This window comes from Bos indicus, chromosome 9 (genome assembly GCF_029378745.1).
Source record: "Bos indicus isolate NIAB-ARS_2022 breed Sahiwal x Tharparkar chromosome 9, NIAB-ARS_B.indTharparkar_mat_pri_1.0, whole genome shotgun sequence".
Taxonomy (NCBI): Eukaryota; Metazoa; Chordata; class Mammalia; order Artiodactyla; family Bovidae; genus Bos; species Bos indicus.
In genome coordinates, this window is record NC_091768.1 from 33,243,764 (window position 1) to 33,268,196 (window position 24,433).

General features: G+C 44.3%; 1 protein-coding gene across 1 annotated transcript in view; it reads right to left on the minus strand.

The window, feature by feature from the left end:
- The window catches only part of SLC35F1 (solute carrier family 35 member F1), a 423,273-nt gene extending 400,020 nt beyond the window's left edge, over positions 1-23,253 (minus strand). Inside the window, exon 1 of the mRNA XM_070795916.1 lies at positions 23,025-23,253. Within this exon, the coding sequence (XP_070652017.1) occupies positions 23,025-23,188 (164 nt within the window). The 5' untranslated portion in view covers positions 23,189-23,253. The remainder of the gene's footprint in view (positions 1-23,024) is intronic.
- Between the last annotated feature and the right edge of the window lie 1,180 nt (positions 23,254-24,433).

A 24,433-nucleotide genomic window follows, 5' to 3' on the forward strand; every position in this document is an offset into this window, starting at 1 on the left:
GCCACTAGTGTATCTGATTGACTTCCACAACTTTTCTGCAGGAAGCAAGACATTTCCAGGCTGGTCCTTATCAAAGATCCAAGTATGGCATCTCACATGGGACACATAAACAGAGAGCAAACTAATACTTGTAGCTTCCACTTTATCCATCTCTGGTATAAATCTAATGTATGACTGGAAATTTATCCTAGAAAATAACTGTTCTGGAGACAGTTCTCATCTCAGAACTATGTGTTGTGCAGTTTCCTAGGGATCCATTTTTCAAAGCATTAAGGTTTTGTGTTTTCACCAGTTGATTTGGAGGGGATTTGTTTTTAAGCAATGCATAGAGAATACTGATCGGCCCTTCCTAACTAATATGTATTGACATCTAAAATTATAAGCCAAGGCTCTTGGTACAGGAATTGATTCAGAGGAAGCAGGAAGCCATGCATTATTTCCAGGGATGCAGAGAAACTTCCTTCATATACAGCAGACAGCAGTGTCTATCTGCCATCTCCCTCCTCCATGGCATTTCTGTCTCCTGTCTTATTGACTACCCATTCACTGTGGGACCAGGTTCTGTGCTGCTGCTGCTGCTGCTGCTGCTGCTAAGTCACTTCAGTCGTGTCCGACTCTGTGTGACCCCATGGACGGCTGCCCACCAGGCTCCTCCATCCCTGGGATTCTCCAGGCAAGAACACTGGAGTGGGTTGCCATTTCCTTCTCCAATGCATGCAAGTGAAAAGTGAAAGTGAAGACGCTCAGTTGTATCCAACCCTCAGCGACCCCATGGACAGCAGCCTTCCAGGCTCCTCCATCCATGGGGTTTTCCAGGCAAGAGTACTGGAGTGGGGTGCCATTGCCTTCTCCGGTTCTGTGCTAAGCACTTCATATATTTTTCCTTGGTTATTCTTTCCCACAATCCCCTTTCCTACTCAGAAAACACAAAGCAGCATGTTTCTGGAATGGAAGAGATGAAAGTTACATATTCTGGGTAAAATGGAAGTAGAAGGAAACCCTGCCAAAAGCTTCTAAAAAGCTGCAACACCTGCAGACTAAAAATAGCTGCTCACGCAGCCCAAGGAAAGAATCTGTTCTTTTCTTTCAAACTCTGGCCTGAGAAATCTATCTCCATGAATCAGTTCATCAGCCACTGATCAGCTCCTCTAATTAGCTTCTCTAATGACTGCAAGAAAACACAAGGCTGCTTTGTAGGTGGCAAATGGAGGGAACTCAATCCGGCATTGCCTAGACCTCAGGCAGAAATTCTGAGCCCCAAATTTCGAAACTTGGTAAAAGCACATCCATCTCTTCATTCATTCATCCGACAAATATGTGTTGACTACAATAGCTACTATATGGCAGCTGTTCTACATGATTAAAAAGGAAAAAAAAAAAAGCAAACAAAAGCCCCCGCCCTAAAGAAATACAGCTGCTTTCATCTAAACTTCCAGTTGTGTCCTGCAGAATATTGTCACTGAAGAGAAACCATGCGTCTTCCGGAAGCCCTTGCTCCCAGCATCTCCCAGATCTCCCAGGACCAAATTAACCTCTCCCCCTGCCCTGAGAATTCAATATCCCTCCCCTCCTCTAAAAATAAGCATACCTTCTATTTATCCTTTTTCTTATCTTGATTTCTACTTCTTCTCCATCCAAGAACAATGATTATTAGAAATCTGTTGTCTACACAATAAATATCAATCCTCCTCCCAAAGAAAATATGATAGCACCATAACTATACTTGCTTTGAGATTTTCATGTGACTCTCAAGTCCCCGACTATGAAGGAACTCAAGTAGAAAGCTCTTCCACTGCCTTGTTCTTCTGCCTCTTCCTTACACATTTATTCATAATTATAATGACTAACACGTTTCAGGCATGGTGTCAAGGACTATAAATATATAATCATATTTAAGCTTCCTCCATGACCCTGTAAGGTAGGTGTTTTTATTGTAATTTCATAGATGATGAAACAAAAACTCAGTTTAGGCAACACGCCTGAGATCATGCAATTGTCACACTAGATAAAATCGCATACACCTACCATCAAACCCAATTCACCTTCTCTTATGTAGTAATTACAATCAAAACCCATGGTTTTAGAAACTAAAGGTTAAGTGTATATCATAACACCACATCTCACGTCTGCAACCATCTCCTAGCTTGAGACCAATCTTACAGTATTCAGATTCACTGTTTATACTGCAGGTAGCTATAGCTTATGAAAGTATACATTGCTCATATTTTTCTTGTGCTTAGCATCTCCAATATTGCTCAGTCCTCTTAAGTTGTGCACACACAACTTAAACTTCCCAAGCACAGCCTGATCTGAGCCCTACCTGCCACTCCAGCCTCTAACACCTTGCTACCCTTCACACATGCCTGCTGCCTTCAGAACCAATTTCATTTCCCAGAATGTAGCATGGTTCCACTCACAATTTTGTTATGTGCTGTTTCCTCTGCCTAAAACATCATTCCCTATAAACCCTCACCACACACCCACGCGCCTCTCTTCACTCTAAGTCCTCCCCATTCTCCAGTTGTTGGCTTAGCTTTCAAAGGCTCAGATGCCCTCCCCAGACCCTTATGTCAGTGCCCCAAGGGTCTCCACCATACTCCATGAGATCTTTCACATACACAGTGCCGAGCACCGGCCTGGCACAAAGCTGGCGCAGAACAGATGCTTATCAAACAAGGGAATAAATGGATGATGCGGTGGGGAACCTACCAGCCAGCACTTCCATCCCCTCAATATGTGTCTGATCCAGACCAGCCCGGGATTATCAAGGGTGCCACAGACTCCTATGGGTAATCAAGCCCACTCCTTCTGCTTCCTGCGCAACCACATCTTGGGAAAACCAACCCTTTATACCACAGACTGGAGCAAACCAGCCTCTGCTCTTCCGTGGCAGAGATATCCAGAAAGAGATAAAAGACATGAAATGGCCCCGGCTGGTATTCATCAAAGGTCATCAGTTTCAGAGCAAAGAATGAGAGATGTGTCCATCCGTTAAGGAAGAGCTCAATGTCAGATCAAACAAAGAGCAACTCAAACTGGCCAAAACAGTTAGGATATTTATAATTTCATATAATGAAAGTCCAGTGACTCGGGTAAGCTCCAAGCATGCAGCAATGCAGTCAGTCCAATAATATCTTCAAGGACTCAGGTACTTTACCACTCTCCAGTCCGGCGTCCTCGCCATCACTGACATCCGAAGGTTGGTTTCCTTCTTGGTCATAAGGTAAAGGACAGTAACAGCCAATAGCAAGATGGCTGCTTCTGCGTTTAAATCCAGCAGAGAAAGAGAAATCTCTTCCCTCACCATCAAATGGAAGTCTCTCCCTTCGTTCTGATTGTGCCAACCTGGGGCCTATGCTGCCTGCCTTAAAACCAACAACAATCTGTGGAAGAATGCCAAGAACTCACTGGATTATGCAGACCATCTGGGGTTAGATGGATGCACTGGGAAAGACTGATGGCAGGAGGAGAAGGTGGTGACCGAGGATAAGACAGTTGGATGGCATCAATGACTCAATGGACATTGAGGAAACTCTGGGAGCCAGTGAAGGACAGGAAAGCCTAGCATGCTGCAGTCCATGGGGTCTCAAAAAGTCAGATATGACTGAGGGACTGAACAACAATGAGGGACCCAAAACAGGCTCTGGAGAACAAAATCTCCAACAAGGATAGAAAAGAAAGAGGATACTCATTGCCACATTAACGCAATTACTGTATTTTTTTCTTTCTGTTTGCAAAGGTTCCTGAAGACGTCACATGGAAATACTCCCTATTCCTTTTGAATGTGTGGTTGTATTTCTTTTTGCTGACGTTAGCTTCTCTTCGAGTTAATCATCTTCTTCTGCAGACATGCTTATGTTGAGTCAGCATTTAATATTTAGAGACTTACTGCTTACAGCAGCTATAGAAAACTGCTTCATTCAACCCTTCACAGAGGCAATACAAATGATATCAAGAATGTAAGCCAAATGACTTCATTACTCTTTTTTATGTATGCAGATCTTTGATAATATCATAAAGTGGAAGTTTCCATCACTCCACATCGGCAAAAACATCACATCCTAGTGATGCAACAAAGGCTGGAGGGAGGGAAAAAGAGGCTGTCACAGTTAGCAACGCTGTGAATCTGTCCTGCTTCCCAAAGTGTCACATTTGTGTGTTCTGGAAAAGGAGTTTAAAAGCCAACTAGTCTTCAGAAAGAAAAAAAAAAAAAAGGTATGCTAATGTCCATTTTATTCCAGTGCAGATAACTTGTCAAGTTATCCTAAATTCATCTTTGCAGGGTTTATCTAAGTATACTGAGGTGTCCAAAAATTCCCTGGTTGAAATTCTAATCTAGTACACAGGCTCTTTAACTTCTAAACTCTTTGCGTGAGCTCTTTGCCCCCAGCACACAAGGACATGGAACCACCACTGAAACGGCTGAGCTGTCATTTTATTCTGAGGGGCCAACACTTAAAGAAGAAAGACTGCACATATGCTTTAGAAATAAACAACATTTGATGTGTCAGAAGGCCTTTGGGTCTTGTTGTCATGTATAATCAAATATCATAAGAGCTGCAGAGGGATTTAGTGACTGTGTATGTCAAATGACTTGTCAGAATTCTCACAGCTGTCACACAGACATGTCCTCAAACATTTATTGACCAGTATGCCTCTGAAAGTCTTTGGGTGAAGCTGATTCTGATTCCACGGGTGGGGAGTTTGGGATACAGTTCAGAGACTGCACAGTTGATTCTTGGTGGGCTCCCTCACTTGTGTGCTGTTCTCTACCCCAGTAGGCTTATAGCTCTCTAGCGCTACAATCTCCCACTCTCTCCCAATGCCTCATGTTCCAAAGCCACTGTTAAGCAGTGCTCCATTCTTTCCCGTGACTAACTCAGCTCTTAAGAGGGAAGCAATCTAACTGATTAATTGAAATAATAACTGATTATAAAAAACACTGGCAAGCAGAGCCCTAATCTCATATGTGTTTGCATCTCTTAACCACACTTAGAACTGCTTTCCTTGAAGGGGCTTCCCAAGTGGCTCTAGTGGTAAAGAACCTGCCTGCCAATGCAGGTTAAATGTAAGACACACCAGTTTGATCCCTGGGTCAGGAAGATCCCCTGTGGAAGGAAATGTTAATCCACTCCAGTATTCTTACTTGGAGAATCCCATGGATAGAGGATCCTGGCGGGCTACAGTTCATAGGGTTGCAGAGTCGGACACAACTGAAGTGACTTAGCACGGCATGCCCTTGAAGCCAACATGCAAAGGATATAAATCTAATCTTGCTTAATTTTCCCAAGGTGATGTATTTAAAGAAGAAATTTAACTGTAATTTCGAACTGCTATAAGTTGTTTAGGAAAATACTTATGAACAGGAATAATATGTGTTCTCCCTTCGCCTCACTTGCTTTGAGCAGGAATTCTATCATAAAACTCTCCTACCTTTGCTTTCTCAAGACACCACAAGACCACACTATTAATTCATTACACAAGTATTATCAACATTATTATGCCCAAGGGCTACGCTGGAAGCTGGGCAAAAAGCACTAATCAAATGGATGACTTCCCTGGTGGTCCAGTGGTTAAGACTTCACCTTGCAATGCAAGGGGTGTGGGTTCGATCACTGGTAGGGAGCTAAGACCCCACATGCCTCAAGGCCAAGCAAACGAACAAAAAAACATAAAACTAAAGCAATATTGTAACAAATTCAATAAATACTTTTAAAATGGTCCACATAAAGAAACATCTTTAAAAAAAACAGACATGGACCCTACTTGCATAGTCTTCTTAGTAATCAGTTTCTTTCTTCCCTATTTTTTCCTGGGATTTTTACCTGCCAGTGATGATGATGGTGATGATGGCTGATATTAATACTGATACTAATAATAACAATACAACTTTGAGTAGAACTCTCTATACGTCAGATGCTATTCTAAGTGATAGATACAGTCTTTTAGTCCTCACAACAACCTAGAAAAAGAGAAGAAATTGTTTCTAAGATCAGAACACTCAGGTGATACAGTAGGTAGTCTGCTGCTGCTGCTGCTAAGTCGCTTCAGTCGTGTCCGATTCTATGCGACCCCATAGACAGTAGCCCACCAGGTTCCCCCATCCCTGGGATTCTCCAGGGAAGAACACTGGAGTGGGCTGCCATGTCCTTCTCCAATGCATGAAAGTGAAAAGCGAAAGTGAAGTCACTCAGTCGTGTCCAACTCCTAGCGACCCCATAGACTGCAGCTCACCAGGCTCCTCCATCCATGGGATTTTCCAGGCAAGAGTACTGGAGTAGGAGCCCTGTTCTTAACCACTGCTGCCTATAATGAGTTTGAAATTACTTCTATTTGCATTCCTATAACTGGTGATCCCACAAGAAATTTCTTGGCAGAAAGAATTGAAAACTTTGAGGAAAGAGAGTTGACAGAAATGTGAATTGAGTTGTAAAGTACAAGTAGAACCTATGTAGCATAGCTAGTGTTTTCCTAACTCTGTCACCATTCAAATTACCCTTCTATACTTTTTCTATACTCCCTACCTTTCCACAGATCAATTTAAAAAAAACTAAAACTAAAATTTATTGAGTACCAACTCTATGCCAGGCACTATGGCACACATTATTTGAGAAAATAAAATCAGAGGACATCAATTTGCTGAAAATAACTTCTGTTTTGAAAGGTCCTCTAGCAGACCATTTGGCCCATCACTCAATGGGCTCAATATTTACTGAGCACTTACTTTATGCCAGGTTTTATGTAAGATGTTGAGTAAAGAACACCCTTCTGGTCCTACAACACATGGGGAGGGTTCAGACAAATAAATAACATAGAATATGAAACGACAGGAAATAGCCAGCACATGGAATGGGACACGCAACTCAGACTTGGGGGTTAAGGGTCCGATGTCAAGGTTTTCAGATGCATCGGTGCCTCTGTGTTTTGGGTGAATAGTTACAATGTCTCACAGACTGAGCTTCTATATTAGTTCATCTTTGGACTATACTCTGAAGCATTCATAGCACTGCCGAGCAGCACCTGAAGATTGAGGATCAGGGCTCTAACACACCATTCACAGCCTTACTTTATTCATGGCTTAAGTTCAAAATATTTCCACAGAGAGCTTTAATAGTTCACCAAAATTGGTATTTTTGACATGGGATGAAGCAGTCAATTTTTTTTACTTTTTTTTACTTTGATTCATTCATGTGTCACATGCTGTCTGGGACTTTTTTCTTCATTTGTTCACTTGCTAGCATTTCCCTAAGAAGGGACAGGGATCGATACTTTATGCTTTACGAAGCTAATTACGTCAATGGTTAAAATAGCAGAGAATATTAGAAATGCAAGGTTAGCTCTCCGAACGGCTCCCCCATTTCTTTCTGTATTTCACCTGAAAATGTCTTTGCTTCTCGTATTTTACTTCCCACCCCCCACCCCCACCATTTGGAAGAGCATGTGGTAAAGAATAGCAGACTGCAGAAAATTATTTTTTAGTAAAAGAGTACATTATAGGCTCTGACTCCTTTACCTGCTACTCCACGAATAACTAAAAAGGAAGAGGTTCCTAAATCCAATGAACTGCTTCTCGCTGTGACAAGGGGAAACAGGGAATGGTATTTGTCGTCGTACCTCAATTCACTAACACACTGCCCAGGCAGCTGCAGTCATGGCCCAGTAGTCCATCTGCAGACACTCCCATCTGCACACTTTCATGTCTCTGACAAATTGATATCCAAAAGGAGCAGTCTGATATCCATTGCTATAAGTGCTTTGGATGGTGCTTTTCTTCTGTCATCTTCAAAGGATACTCTCAGGTTGCAATGCACTTTGGGGCTAAGCAGATAATAATTATGGTCTCTTCACACTGGATGCAGATGTGTCCACTTATCAGCATTAGAGTTGTATATGATCAGTTTTCTAAAACCAGTGCAAGAAGCACCTTATACTATACTACCACTCCAGTACTCTTGCCTGGAAAATCCCATGGACGGAGGAGCCTGGTGGGCTGCAGTCCATGGGGTCGCTGGGAGTCAGACACGACTGAGCGACTTCACTTTCACTTTTCACTTTCATGCATTGGAGAAGGAAATGGTAACCCACTCCAGTGTTCTTGCCTGGAGAATCCCAGGGACGGGGGAGCCTGGTGGGCTGCCCTCTATGGGGTCGCACAGAGTCGGACACGACTGAAGCGACTTAGCAGCAGCAGCAGCAGCTATACTTACACTATACTATACTAGCACTACTATACTTCTTCAGGCTTGCACTGGGGAAGGTCAATCCAAAGTACAGGGACCCCATTAGCAGCAGGAAATAGATAGGAAGCATTGAGGAAAAGAAGAACTTAAAAAAAAAAAAAAAAAAACCAAGAAAAAAAAATTAAATCAAGTCACCAGACTCGTCACCACTTGGAACTGAAGTGTTGTAATAAAACCATATGTGGCTCGGGGAAAGGAGGGGAGGGGGAGACAGAAGCTTTCTGTGCTGACTTGTTCCACAGTTGTATTCACACATTCAGATATAGCTAGCTCATAGGTAATTCCACACTGAATATTTTTGTTTTCTTAAGTGATACCAATTCAGTGTGGTTCCTAAATAAAAAGCCAACACATTAAAAATAAACCATTCTCCTTGAACCAACTCTGAGACAAAAAAAAAAAAAGCATGGTAAGGAAAGTTGACGGCTATCTTTAAGAAGGAAACAAACTATTCCAAATGGAAAATTATTCTCTATCAATTTGTGTGTGTGTGTGTCAGAGAGAAACAGAGAAAGGTGGAAAGAGACAGACAAATGAATAGACAAAGATTCATTACAAATAATATCAAATATACATTATTTGGTGCTCAGTTGCTCAGTCATGTCTGATTCTTTGCAACCCATGGACTGTAGCCTGCCAGGCTCCTCTGTCCATGGGATTTTCCCAGGCAAGAGTACTGGAGCGGGCTGCCATTTCCTCCTCTAGGGGATCTTACCAACCCAGGGATCACACCCATGTATTCTGCATTGGCAAGTGGATTCTTTACCACTGAGCCACCTGGGGATCCCACATTATTTGGGAAATAATATATATATACATACATAATAGATGGGGATTCTCACATGGCACTAGTGGTAAAAAACAAAACAAAACAAAACTGCCTGCCAATGCAGGAGACATAAAGAAAGTCAGGCTTCAATGGCTGGGTCAGAAAGATCCCCTGGAGGAGGACACAGCAACCCACTCCAGTATTCTTACCTGGAGACTCCCATGGACAAGGAGCCTGGCAGGCTACAGTCCAAGGGATCGCAAAGAGTTGGACGTGACTGAAGCAACTTAACACAAACACACACACATATATAAATAGATATTATATTTAAGTATTTACATATTCCCAGAAAGATTCAGAAATGAAAAGTGAGAGATAAAAGAGAAGGTCAAGGCACCATGGACTGAAGGCTTCATTTGTTGATCTTCTCTGGGAACTCATCTTCCAGAAACAGGAACAAACCTAGGTGTGCTTTGGCTACCCGATCTCTCCATCAGTAGATGGGTCAGTACAAGTAAACACACGATCTTTGTAAATACTATGTCCTCCTATGCAAACTCAGCTTTAGGACAAGGTCCCTGATCCTACTCCTGACCCTTCCCCACTGGCCATCACTGAATGGAATAAGCAGAATGTGAAATTCATCCCAGCACTCACTGGCTGATGGTAGTTTGGATTTTCTTAGGTTGTGTGGTGTTTCAGACTTATTCCATAACTAGATGAAAACTGACCTGCACTATTTTCAAGGACAGATCACCACCTTCTAGACTGGCCTGAACGTTGCCACTCATCAAGCCTGGCAGCACTGGAGGGACAACAGTTCATTCTGTGATGCTGTAAAGGTCGTTCCTGGCTTCCCTGGTGGCTCAGATGATAAAGAATCCACCTGTAATGCAGTTCGATCTCTAGGTCAGCAAGATCCTCTGGAGAAGGGAATGGCAACCCACTCCAGTATTCTTGCCTGGAGAATCCCCACAGACAGAGGAGCTTGGCAGGTTACAGTCCATTGGGTTGCAAAGAGTCAGACATGGCTGAGCGACTAACACAAAGGTCTTTCCTCATTTTCTGACTCCACACACCCTGCAAGACAGTGCTCCCTCTTCCCATCCTCCACCCTCCCCACTTACGCGTCCCCCACCCCCAGCCTCCCTGCTTTCAATCCCTCACCTCACCCTGGGACCTTCCGCAGCCCCTCAGCACCCAGTCCCTTGGGAGCCGCGTGGAAGGCTATCTCTGGAGGAAAGGGCCCCTGTGTGAGGGCAGTGTTTCTCCTGCCTGCGGCAGGATCCAGATAAGGACAGAGCCTCCAGCCATCCGCGTGTCACAAAGAGCTCCTCTGATCTGCGGGCATCTGGGCTTCCCCTCATTAGCACATTAAAGCTGCTCTGTCCCTTCCCTCTGAGCCGCTCTGTCCGTCCCACTGCCGAGCTCTATGGAGCCTTTTAGGCGCACGCTCATTGTGAAATCTCCCTGGTTCAAGAGGCACTAACCCTTTCCTGAAGCCTGTCAAGACTCTCCTTAACAAACACAGGTACCTCCGAAGGAACCACCACTCTGAGAGGCGAGATCAGATGTCAGGACAGATGCCTTCTGCCAAGTCAGTCTTCCCCTAGAAGAACTTTTCTTAAAATAAAGCCAAAAGTGTTTTAAATCTATCTAGCTTTCAAAAAAAAGGAATACATTGAAGTAAACAGATTTTGCCTCATTCATGGATGGGCGGGTTCTACTTCAGACTCTCGACCAGGCTCGGGAGGAAAAACTCCGGAGCCAGCAGCGCCTGTATCTCCAAGTCCTCCACGTGCGGGAGGGCGCCCATCAGCATTCATCCCAGGCTGGGACCGCGTGAGGCCACGAGAAGCCAGGTTCCCCATCCAATTTTGTGACCAAGATAACAGATGCATAGCGCTTGGCAGCTTTCCCAGCCCTCTCCCAGATGTTATTTCATTTAAAACTTCCCCAAATGCAATGGGAAATGGAGGGCTGGGATGACTTTAACCAGTTTACAAATGAGAATTTTGAGGCCACCCCCCCTCCACCGGAAAAAAAAAAAAAAAAAAAACCCACGAAGATCAGTTCCCTGGGACAGAACATCTGACATTTCACATTCTGAAGGGGATGTCATCACTCCAGGGGCCCACAAAATCTCCAAGGGATGTTTAACCCCCTCTTCTCTCTCTCTCACACCCCACTCCCAAATATAAACGAGCCCCCAATCTTCCCCAGCTCCCCTAAATATGCCCTGCACTAATACCCTGACTTCTTCATAGCTGCATGTCACCAGGGCCCAGGCATCTGTCCTGCTGTCTGATCGCGCCTCTCAGAGTGATGGTTCCTCCGGAGGTACCTGTGTTTGTTTCCGAGTTAACCCTTTCCAAGACACACTCTAAACATCAGTAGGTTCTTCCCATCCATCACACTCCTCACCCCTTCCCTACCACAGATGTTAAATACGCACATAAAGCCTTAGATCCTACTCTGCGTCTCTTCTATGTCTCCTTTCTGACTCTCCGAAATGACTGCTTCCCACTTGCCTCTGTACAAACGCCCTATACCCTTCCTCACCATCCAGCACCTTCAGTCTGAATTGATACGGTGAGCTTGGAGTTCACAGAAAAAGAAAAGCCTCCATAGAGAGCCCATGGAAATTTGCTGTATGACTCAGGAAACCCAAACTGGGGCGCTGTAACAACCTAGAGGGCTGGGAAAGGATGGGAGGTGGAAGGGAGGTTCAAGAGGGAGGAGACATAGGTACACCTATGGCTAATTCATGCTGATGGATGGCAGAAATCAAACCAGCATTGACAACCAATTATCCTTCAAATAAAAATAAACTAATTAATTAAAACAACAACAAAGAAAAGCCACAAGACAGGAATCAGCTTTTATTCTCACCACCAAATCCACCCAAATATCTTCACTGATACCCATGCTCTCCCTCTCCTCTCTTGGACCACGGAGTGTCCTGGCTTCCCCAAGCCTACCCCCTGCCCCGCACCTTGGCTCCTACCATCTCAGTCCTCCCAAGCCTTCCTCCTTCCTCCATCCCCCTCCTTCCTCCATGTTTCCCTCTCCACTGTATCATATCATCAGCACACAGACCTTTTGCATGATGTCTGCTATGAATAGACTCTTTATTTACTCGGCTCCTAGTCAGAGCAGAGCTCCTCAAAAGTTCTGTTTAGAAACCTCCACCTCACAATCCCTCCCCAAACCATGCCATCCAGACTTCCATTGGCACCACCAGCTGACGCTGTGCTTGTCTGGCCCCCGAGGTTCTCTCTGTTCCTACTCTGTGCCCCTCGGAGCCTGCAGCAGAGCCACACCAGTGGTCCTGTCACTCCTGCTGAGGCCCCGTGTAACCCTGACCCTCCTTTCTGACACTCAGACCTAGAACCTGCTCTCTTTAACTTCAGAGTCCCTGAAAAGTAGCACTGTCCACTTGTAGCCTATTTCACAGAATTGGGGTGCTGCGCTGTACCCCTTCTCATCTTTAAATAGTTTCCCCATTCCAGGGGGTCCCTTTTAGGTGATTGGGTGGAGTCCTTGATACTTGATGCAACTATTCTCAGACCCAACCTGCTGCCTCCTCCTCACCAACTGGGATACACAGATTTCCAGGGCCATGACAAGCATCACCCTAAGATGCTATCCTGCCCCACGATCAGACATACTTCCAGAATCCAGACTCGATGTTGCTCCCTCTTGGATACTGGGCTGGAACCAGTGCTTCTCAAATGACCTACTACAGAATATCGGTTCCTTTTTTCAATTCACTGAAGACAATTCTTTTGGGAAGTGCAGTTCAAAAAATCGACTGGTAGAAAAATAAAATGGCAAAAATAAAAAAATGAAAATACATGACTCAGTATTTTAATATTAGAAGAAAAGACATAAAAGTAATCTGTCAAGCTGCTATAGATATTTCAAAATGCATACTCCTGATCTGTGTCCTCATTTGGTTACACAGATTACACAGTCTGGTTACATAGTCTGTGAATCAGCACAGGTCCACAGACCACACTCTGAGTAGCTGGCTGTGGCCCTCACGCTGATTCTCTAGTTCAGGGTAACACTAGGTCTCTTCTGCCCTAGTGAGCAGATGCTTTCCTTGTAGCAACTTTATAACCTTTCAACAAACAAGTATTAAACACTCACTATGTTGCAGGCACTGTTGAGTACTTTCGCAAGAATAATCTGATCTAATTTTCCTCTCTGAAGTGTGACCCTGGTCCACACTTCAAATCACAGCACTTCTGTCTCCATCCCATTTAGACTGCTATCTCCACTTCTCCAAATGGCTACAGTAGACACCTAACTGATCCCCCAAACCCTAGCCCATCCCCTGTCCCTCTATCCTACAGATTTTACCCAGAATATCATATTCAGGCGAATATCATATTCAGGCACATATTGGATTAAGTCCTTTCTCTATTCAAGAATTGAGAAAATGAAGGCTAACTCCTATAGAAGTGTATAAAGATTTCCATTGTCTGACTCCATCCTACAATTCTAGACTTACTTTACTGCCTTTTTACCTATACATAATATTGTCAAACTGAACACTTAATCCTCCTCCAACCTCTTTACTCTCTATTTGGTTCATCCTTTCTATCAACTCCCTTCTTGCACAAGTTCCTATCTTACCCATCTGCTATGATCAAATGTTTCCTCCTCCTCCTAAGTCCTCCTAAGTCGCTTCAGTCGTGTCCGACTCTGTGTGACCCCATAGACGGCAGCCCACCAGGCTCCCCCGTCCCTGGGATTCTCCAGGCAAGAACACCGGAGTGGGTTACCATTTCCCTCTCCAATGCATGAAAGTGAAAAGTGAAAGTGAAGTCACTCAGTCATGTCTGACTCCCAGCGACCCCATGGACTGCAGCCTACCAGGCTCCCCCCTCCATGGGATTTTCCAGGCAAGAGTACTGGAGTGGGGTGCCATTGCCTTCTGTTCCCCCAAAATTTAGGTGTTAAAGCTCAACTCCCTGGTATGATGGTATTTGGAGGTGGAACCTTCAGGAGGTAATCAGATTTAGATGAGGTCACGAGGGTGAAGTCCCCATGATGAAATTAGCATCCTTATAAGAGAAAGGATCTCTCTCTCCTTTTCTCTCTCTCTCCCCCTCCACCATATGTGGATACAAGAAGACAGCTGTCTGCAAGTCAAGAAGGCCCTCACCAGACACACAATATGCCAGCACTTTGATCTCAGACATTTCAGCCTCCAAGAACTGTAAGAAATAAACGTCTGTGTTTAAACTACCCAGTCTATGATATTTTGTTATATCCCCCCAACCTTAGACACCATCTTTCCATGCCAAGACAAATGTCAAGCCTGAAGCCTCCTGCCCTGTCTCCAGCCTACTCTCTCCTTTCTCTGTAGTCTTGTAAAAGCACTTAGTTGCATGACCATAAAGATTGGTTTCCATATCTATAAAAAAGATGATTTTGAGAATAACATGTAAAATTTCATAATATAAAATGTATGCTTTATAATGTAAAAATTTAAGAACTGAGCCACTATCTACATGCTCATTAACACTCTCATAGATTACACCAAATTCTATAGTAAAGCAATCTAGTACTTCCAACTCATCCTCATGTTTTTGTCATATTTTACCTTTCTCTTACCTTACAATGCACGAACATGTGCCCAAGCTCCCTCAAAGCTGTGTATGCACTGTCAGAATGTTATTATTTCTAGGAAACTCTATTTTCTTGTGTTATAATGGCAATGACCTGGATAGGTTTGCCCTGAAATGGCAGGATGAGATCCAAGTCTCTTCTCCTTTTCCTTCTAACACTTTGAAAGTAGATGAACATTAAGGCCTGTCTTTTTTTTTTTTTCCTGTCTTTTTTTTCTCTTTTAAGTCGTAAGTGAAACAAATTTTATTGTATTCATCAAGAAAGATCTGCCTCTGACTCTTTGTATACTTCAAGTAATTTTATTATGGGTTCAGTCTGCCTTTTGAGTAGTCTTCCTACAGGAAAAACAGCTAAATTACGGGACTTTTGAAAAACAATCTCTGTTAGATCAGCTTGAAAAATCTAATTATTTTTAGAAAAGATGTATGTTGTCTTTATTTCTACTTTACTTGAATTGTCCACTTGATGGATAATATTGGAAGGGTAATAACAAAAACTAGAGCAATGCACTCAGGAGTCCACTTCAGTCCACACCTGTCTGGTTCATCACTGTGATCCAGCAGTACTCAATATATAGTAAGCATTTAATAGAGACTCATTAAATAAATGACTGACTGATTAAATGAATGAATGGATGGATGAGAAAAAAGAGAATGCAATGAAGCATTTGTTTACACAATGGATCAGAACCTTATACTAACTCTAAGCCAGGAATTATTAGGAATTGGAGCCCTACCACTCTTAAATCTGAATATAATTAGCATGATTTGGCTTTTAACCTCCTTTAAATGCATTTTCAGCTGTACTAATTTTCCTTAATTAATTTGTTTAAAATGGCAGGAATTGATGGTTCATAATATCAGAACTTGCAAAATGGTATGTAAGGTACTTTTTAATCATCACAGTTACAAAGGTAAATTTTCCTGAGATAGTGTTCAAAATTTAAATACAATAGAAAACAGTATTTTTAAAATTTTAGTAATAGTATATTTAAATCACGTTCATGTGGCCACTGATTGAGACATGTTATTTTTCACAGAAAACATTTTCTAAGACACTGATTTTAGTGTTTCGCTTGCCATTTCCTGGGAAATTTCTTCTCAACTTTTGTGCATTCAGCTAGTACCTGTATAAAACAGAGTAAGTTCAATATGGATCACATACAGGACAACTTATTTCTATGATTCTAGCATCTAGACATTTGGAAGCATACAATTAAGCATTAAACATAAAAATTCAGATTACAGATTACAATCATTCACTCTCAACAGCAGTACCTATGCCAAGTTTCCCAGTTAGATTTTGAGGTCCTTCAAGCTAAGAATAATGTTTTGCTATGTATGTGTCCCCCAGAAAATGCCTCAACACACAGCAAGTGATTAAGGACAAATAAATGTACATATAATTAACAGAGTGAGAAGGCAATGAATGGAATGGAAGAAAATATTTGCAAATCATATATTTGATAATGGGTTAATGAATGATGCTAACGCTAAAACTCCAGTACTTTGGCCACCTCATACGAAGAGTTGATGGAGAAGAGACTGGAAAAGACTCTGATGCTGGGAGGGATTGGGGGCAGGAGGAAAAGGGGACGACAGAGGATGAGATGGCTGGATGGCATCACCGATTCGATGGACGTGGGTTTGAGTGAACTCCGGGAGTTGGGAGGCCTGGCGTGCTGCGATTCATGGGGTCGCAAAGAGTCGGACATGACTGAGAGACTGAACTAACGAACTAACTAATATCCAGAATATATAAAGAAGTCCTACAACTCAACAGCAACAACAAAATCCAATTTAAAAATGAGCAAAGTACTTGAATAGACATTATGACAAACACAGACAGTGTGCTAAAAAGCAAAAATATCACTTGGCTGACAAAGGTCCATATAGTCAAGGTTATGGTCTTTCCAGTAGTCATGTGTGGATGTGAGAGCTGAAGAAGGCAGAGCGTCGAAGAATTGATGCTTTTGAATTGTGATGCTGGAGAAGACCCTTGAGAGTCCCTTGGAAAGCAAGGAGCTCAAACTAGTCAATCTTAAAAGAAATCAGCCCCAATACTCTTTGGAAGGATTGATGCCGAAGGTGAAGATCTAATATTTTGTCCACCTGATGCGAACGGCTGACTCATTGGAGAAGACCTTGATGCTGAGTAAGACTGAAGGCAGACACAGAAGAGGGTGATGAAGAATGAGATGCTTGGATGGCATCATCGATTCAATGGACATGAACTTGGGCAAACTGTAGGACATAGTGAGGGACAGGGAAGCCTGGTGCGGGGCAGTCCATGGGGTCACAAAGAGTCGGACATGACTTGGCAACTGAACAACAACCTGAACAGATATTTCTTCAAAGATACACAAATAGCCAACAAGTTCATGAAAAGAAGCTCAACATCAGTGATTATTACGGAAAATCAAAACACAGTGAGGTATCACTTCACCCCCATTAGGATGGCCACTATCAAAAACAAACACACACACAGTGTTGGCAGGATGTGCAGACACTGGAAAATGCAAAATGGTATGGAGGTTTCTCAAAATGTTAAAAAAATAAAAACAGAAATTTAGCAATTCAACTCCCGGGTATATAGCCTAAGTTCTTGAAAAAAGGATTTTGAGGAGACATGTGCACATTCGTTTTCACAGCAGCTTTATTCACAACAGCCAAGAATAGAAGCAACCTAAATGTCCCTCAACAAGTGAATTTAAAAAGTGTGATATAGACAAATATAGAGATAGATACATAGACATTATTTAGCCTTAGGAAATCCTGCCTCTTGTGATAATGTGGATGAACCTTGAGACCATTATGCTAAATAAAATAAGCCAGTCACAAAATACAAACACTGCATGATTCCATTTATATGAGGTATCTATCAATAAAACAACCAAACTCTTAGAAACAGAAAGTAGAATGGCGGTTGCCAGGGTCAGTGGGGAAGGGAAAAGAGGAGCTATTGTTTAACAGATGCAGATTTTCAGTTTTGCAAGGAGAAAAAATTCTAGAGATCAGCTGCATAATAATACCCATTAGCTAGGACTGCTGTACTGTACACTTAAAAGTGGTTAAGATGGTCAATTTTATGTCAAGTGGTTTTGGCCCTTGACATAAATGAGTGTGTACTTATAGATGCTTAAGCCATAGTCAAGAAATACACCAAATAGTATGGGGTATTTTTCCAGGTGTTTATTGAGTTTGACTTCCTAAGTATACATTTTTAGAAACATAATCAAGAATTAATGTGCTTGAACAAGGTACAGTGAATGCTCACTGGCCTGAACTCGAATGAGAAAGCTAAACTAAAACTTGGTGGTAGTACTTCTGCATGCTGCATGCTGCTTTTATGAGAAATGGCAATTAAATAAGCCATTAATTAAATAAAGCCACAATTAAGCCAAATAAGCTTTTGCATTAAGTAACTTAGAACTATATGGGCAGTCGAGTCAATTTGCTATATCATCTACATCTATAGCAGTGTACAGTAAAAACGGACATCTCTTATTATATTCCTGTGACACTGAAAGATCTTGAGTAAAAGGTCACAGAAAAATTACATGAAGATAGGTCCATTTCCTTCCACATTACTTCCTTGGAAATGCACCGTCTTCATCCAGGGTAAACCAAAATTCCTCTAATATGAACATTCATTTTTCCAAGCTCTGTGCAAAAAAAAAATACACTGATCCTTTATTTTTATAATATTGTCCTTTAGTTAAAAATAAATGTGTCCTTCAGACATCTTGTGTTTACTACTGATCTCAGAAATGTCTGTTTTTAATCACACCATCCTGTTCCACTTGGAATACTTTGTATCAATTATCCTCATTACTGGTTGGTCTTCCCCTTTCATTCTGCAGCTTGAGGAGAAACCTCTCTATCAATTTTTTTAACAAAAACCTTTTGATAAATAAGGATCACCTAAGAGATAATAGATGTCTTCATCAACTGTACTTAACAGGACAAGCATAACCCTGTTCTTGGCAGGCACTCCGTTGGTTCACCATGTTCTCTCCACTTTATTTAATAACCCGGAAAAGCTATATATACATACTGTTCCATCACATACGGTAACTCCCCACGTGGATGTCAATTCTATGTAGGCTTGCTAGCAACTCTTGCACGTATCCTTTAATGCTCTTCATAATTCAGAAAAGTTTCACATATTTGAAAATTAATGAAATATATCAAAATGTAACTTAGAAACCAGTTAAGTTAGTTTTAAATCAGATGAATGGATAACCCAGAGTCACACTCATGATTCCATTCTAATGATTAAACATCCCCACCACAAGACTCAAAAAGGCAGGAACCCCCTTGAGACAACCCAATTCATCTCTTATTGGAGAGAAAATGGGTCAAAACTGGAGTCATGGTGATTATTATTAAGATCTGAAAATAATATTCAAGTGGGGAAAGATAAAACCACACACATGCAAAACATAAAACAAGCCATCACTCATTTTTCACAAACATTTTATTAAGAAATAATTTTAGAGGAGAAAATCTTCAGATACTACATAGGTCAGTATCTACTCTTATGTTTCTAAGAAATCTACTAGTATCAACAGTTTCTGTGTGAGGGTCATCAATTGTTGCCCTTCAAGTACTTTCTTTTTTGTCATACCTTGCTTGCCTGTAGCAGGGTAATAAATGTTATTCCACAGTCAGGAAACAAGTGAAGAGGAGTTTGCCATAATTTTTTTCTTCTTTGAACCAAGATATTATTCTAAGTCTTTGGGAATTAAAGAAGTAACAATTATATCAGCATCTAAATCATTTGGTATTTTTTGCACTGACAGAAGCAATTTTTATTAGGACAGAGGAGAAGCACATGACATATCCCATTAATTGGTTTAAAAAAATTATCTAGCACGTCCTCTTTCACCAAAATCATGGATACTATTATATTCTACTCTAATGTTTCACAGGGAGTAGTCAACCAGTGGGGGCTTCCCTGGTGGCTCAGATGGTAAAGAATCCGCCTGCAATGGGGGATACCTGGGTTTGATCCCTGGCTTGGGAAATCCCCTGGAGGAGGGTATGGCAACCCACCCCAGTATTCTTGCCTGGAGAATTCCATGGACAGAGGAGCCTGGCGGGCTACAGTCCATGGGGTCACAAAGAGTCAGACATGACTCAGCAATTAAGCACAACACAGCACAGCAGTCAATCAGTAAAGCCACCCATTTGTCATATATGAAAGGTAACAATCCAAAAAAAAAAAAAAAAAAGAAAGGTAACAATCCAACTCTACGAGCCTTTAATGAAAGGGGAAAAGGATTTGGAGCTACACTGTGAAGATAAAATGGTGCAGGACAATGCAAGGCAGATTGCATTAAGGTAACACTGCATTTTCCTTCTAAGATTCTTGAGAGCAAGTACCTTTAATTATTAATTGGTACTTCTCTCTTTACCTGTCCCTAGGTAGACAGGATATAGGTAACATATGTGTTTGCATTTCCTCCTCTGGGTTAGCAGGTAGCTATTATTACAGGCTGTGACCAGTGGCAGCCAGTTCACCAGGCTTGCGATGCTCACACTTTGACCTTCCTCATCCTAGAACATCATCCTCAGTCTCTCGGCACCACCTCTCTGGCCCAATGGGATGCTCAGAGAGAGTAACAGGGTGCAATGCCCCTCTCAGTCACTGAAGACACTCAACTGGCCAGCTCACAGCAATAGAACGCTGCCAGCAGTACATCTCCATGCCAGAAGTTAGAGGGATATTTTTCATATTGGCTCCAAGCTTCCAGATTTGCAACCTCACTTTCTGCTAGCAGCTAAGCTGCTGCAGGCCAGGGTTAAATGAAAGGAAACAAAGTCCAGAAGACAATTAGTTGATAGGGCAAGACAAGTGAAGGAAATACAAATATTAAGGAAAGAAGAAGAGGAAAAGAAGAAGAAAAAGGAGGGGAAAGTGATCTTTAGCTTATAGAAAAATGAAAGGATACTTGTGATATGGCACCCCATGGGCCAGCCTTAAAGCCATTACTGGATTAGTCCAACACACCTCGAGGATTCAAACTAGAGGGGAGCCATACTGAAGTGCTGGCATAGAATCTCAAAAATTCCACTCCCCACTCCATGCTCTTTTATTTAGAGCTCAACCATTCAGCAGTTACAACTAGTGCTGTCTCCTGTTACCATAACCATGGAGCAAAAGTCAGGCCCATCAGCATGCTAATGAAATTAATCCACCAAGATTTTTATACCTATACTGATTTTTTTTTTTTTTTAGTCTCCTTACCAAAGGCACTCCTTCTCAAAAGAAACATTTTCTTATCCTTTAAGGATAAGGAAAGACCATTATTTAATGCCAAATAGTACACGGAAAATTTTGCAAAACTTTGAAAGACAACCAAATGTTTCAATTGAAGTCTAGAGGCTATAATCCTAGGGTTCCATTCACAGATGTACGAGCCACGAATGTCATGGACTCAACCTTTCAGTCTAAGTTCCTCCTCTATAAAACTCATGTCATAGATCACTGAAAGCTAATAAAACACATTTCCCCCACAATGTCCCATGACTTCAATTCACTTGCTTACCATGTTCCCACCACCCTCCCTTAGATAACAGAATTCTGCTGAACAACGAATTCATGTAAAGCTTTATACTTTCCCAAGTCTTTTCTTCTGTATTACCCCATCTATTTCTCAAAACTATGATAAGAGAGGTAAGACAAGTATAAAACACATTTTATAAGTGACGAAACCAGGGACCAAGATAAACAGCTCTGCCCCAAGCCACATGGCAAGTCAGCGGCAGAGGAATGATGACACACCAGGTCCCCTCAGGTCCTGCCTCAGTGATCTTGTTATTCTGGACTCTAAGATTCATGAAATACCATGAAATAACCTGCACAGAATCAATAATAACTTATAATCAAGCAAAGATAAATGAACTGTAGCACCAAGTTTTTCCCCCAGTTTGATGAGGGAAATTAATAATTAACATATTCTGCATAAAATTTTAAACATCCAATGCCAAGGCATTTATGATTCAAAAAAAAATCACAGATATTCATAAAGACTAGGAAGCCCACCTAATATGTACTGAGCCAGCATCTTCTTGATTTATTCTGCTCATTATCTTTTAAATGCAGTATTTTGGAAGGTGTTATCCTAAGCTACCAATCAGAGGAAAGTAAAGACTTGAGTTTCTATCACCATCTCTTGTCTCATTTCAGAGTGAATTTCTTCTCCTTTGATAATAAATGGAAACACACAGAAGTGCCCACAAGCTAATCCCTAAGTCTTCACAAGGGATTCTTGAATGGTTTGGGATTTCATATAACTAAATTACACGATACTCGGAAAATACGGAGCTTTTTAGGTTTCTATTTCTGTACATATTTTGTGTTCCCCCCTAGCGCTTCCAGCCCCAAAGGACTCGAGGTGAATCCCTTGTGGGACTCTCAGCTACCCACAATAGCGCCCTACAAAAACCTGTATGAACAGAGCAACCTTCTGAGTTATTCCCAACAGATGCATGGGAAGGCACACAGGTACCCAAATAAAAAACATATAAAATCAGTCCTCTATTTGAATTTTAAGGGTCAGTTCTTCAATCGTGTCAAGTTACTTTAATAGAAAAACTCCCTTTCGCATCACAGCCGACTCAGGGGCGCCAGAGGGGCCCCATTTCACATCAACCCGGGTTCTCATCCTGAACGCCTCATCCTTGCTCCATCCACTGCGCAGATTCCAGCACTGGAGCCGGCCGCCAGCGTTCGCTTCCTCTGGCTTTGCAACACTCGGAGCCTCCTTCCTCACCCCTTTCCCGCAACATTTGTGCACTTTGCCTGGGTCTGACCCAGGCCTCTAATCTCCCCTTCCCCGCTCCGGGCCAGGAAGAGTCGGAGCAGCAACTGGAGCACTGGGCGGCAGAAGTGGGTCCCCTCGACCGCCCACGGGGGCTGCTGCCGCCGTGACCCCATCTCCCAGCGAGGGGGTGCGAGACCTCCCGGCGGACGCGAGGCCGGCGACTTCCACGCCATCCCCGCAGCCCCGCGCCTTCCCGGCCACCCCCGGCTCCTCTCTCTGCCCCGGAGCGCAAAGCTGGGGCCCGGGTGGCAAAGAGAATTGAGGCGACACGCGTGTGCGAGGGTGTGAGCGCGGACAACCGCAACCCGGCAGGCACAACCCCGCCTCTCCCCGAACTCCCGCCTCGGACCAGCCGGCGCCCGGGCGCTCCGCGGCTCCCCGCTCCGGGACAAAGCTGCCGCGCGGCCTCGCTGCCAGCGCGGGGCGCGTCGTTGTCCGCCTTCCCCCGTCTCCCCGCCGCGACTCCGTCCGTCCCAAAGGGCCTCGGGGCCGCCCGGGAGACGGAGGGGGTCCCCTGCCCGGCGCCCCCGCCGCCGCTCACCTGTTCAGCACTTTGCGGATCCTCTGGCGCACGCCGGCCCGGGAGGAGGCGGACAGGCTTCCGCCGCCGCTGCCCTCGGCCGGCAGGTTCTCGATGGTGGTCACCACATGGTTCGGCGGGGCCGGCGGCGGCGGCTGGTGCGGCTGCGGCTCGGGGGGGATCATCGCGGCGGAGGCGGCGGCGCGGCGGCGATCAGAACGCGGCCGGGCGCATCGCGCGCCGGCTCCGGGCCCGGGAACGCGCGGAGGACCCGGCCGGGCGACCGCGGCCCGGGGAGGCGGTGCTGCCGGCCAACCAGCGAGGCGGGGGACGCCCCCGCGGCTACGGCCGCCGCCGCCGCCGCCGCCGCCCAGCCCGCGGCTCACTCCTCTCCAGTCCTAGGGCGCGCACCCTCGCTCCGCCGCCGCCGCCTCCCGCCCCGGCGCTTCCCCAGCTGCGTCCCCCAAGTCGCGGCACGCCCCGCGAAGTGGCCGTGGAGGGTGTCGCGCGGGGGCGCCGAGCGGCCGGTCAGCTCAGGAGATCCCCGCGGAGAGAGAGGATGGGGCTCCGGCCTCGCCTTTTCTCCTGGTGCCCAGGTCGGCTCGGGGCGAGCGGCGACAGTGGTGCTGGCGCCGCCTCAGCCGGTTCCCTGGCTCGCTCGGAAAGCTGCCGTCTGTGTCTCTCGGAGTGAGAGACTGAGAGTGAACCGGGAGAGCCGGGCGGGGGCGCAGCGGAGGCGGGGAAGAGGGGCCGGGCGGGGCACGCGCGCTCTGTTCTCGCCAGAGGGCGCTCCCGAGGTGCCTGGATGCCCCTGTGCTCCCGGTCCCCGTCCACCCGAGGCACCACCCGAGGCGCCGATTGTTGGGTTGTTTTTTTTTTAATTATTATTTCGTTTGGGCTGGGAAGGGGAGGAGGAGCAGGGAGGGTGGGGAGCGGGTTCCCGGCCTGTGAGGTTAAGAATATATCCTCCTCTTTAGTTGGCGGGGAATCCCCGCTCCTGCCGAGAAGCCCCAGAAACTAGCACCACCTTCCCGGGACAGCGACAGGATGCTGAGAAGCATGCCGCCCAGATTACAAACCCAAACTCGAGTGGATATCCTAAACAATACACCTACAGTCACCATAATGGGCCTGGAGGAGAAACAACGTCTTACGATCATTCTGGGAACTGGAAAAAAGCCTAGCGGACCAACTCAGCGTCTCGGTTTCATAGCGTCGTGAGAGAAATGTAGGCGGATTTGAGTTCCCTTCGTGCCTCTGAAACTTATTAGCAGAGACTCCCTAAGCCATTTACTTGAATTCTGAGACACAGACTCCTTTGGGCAACGAGGCTACTTTGTGTCTCTCTCCCCGTGGAGCTGTAAGAGTTAAATGAGGGGAACCACCGAGCAGGGGACCCTGACAACTTCTTTGGTGGTGGGTTGTGGTGC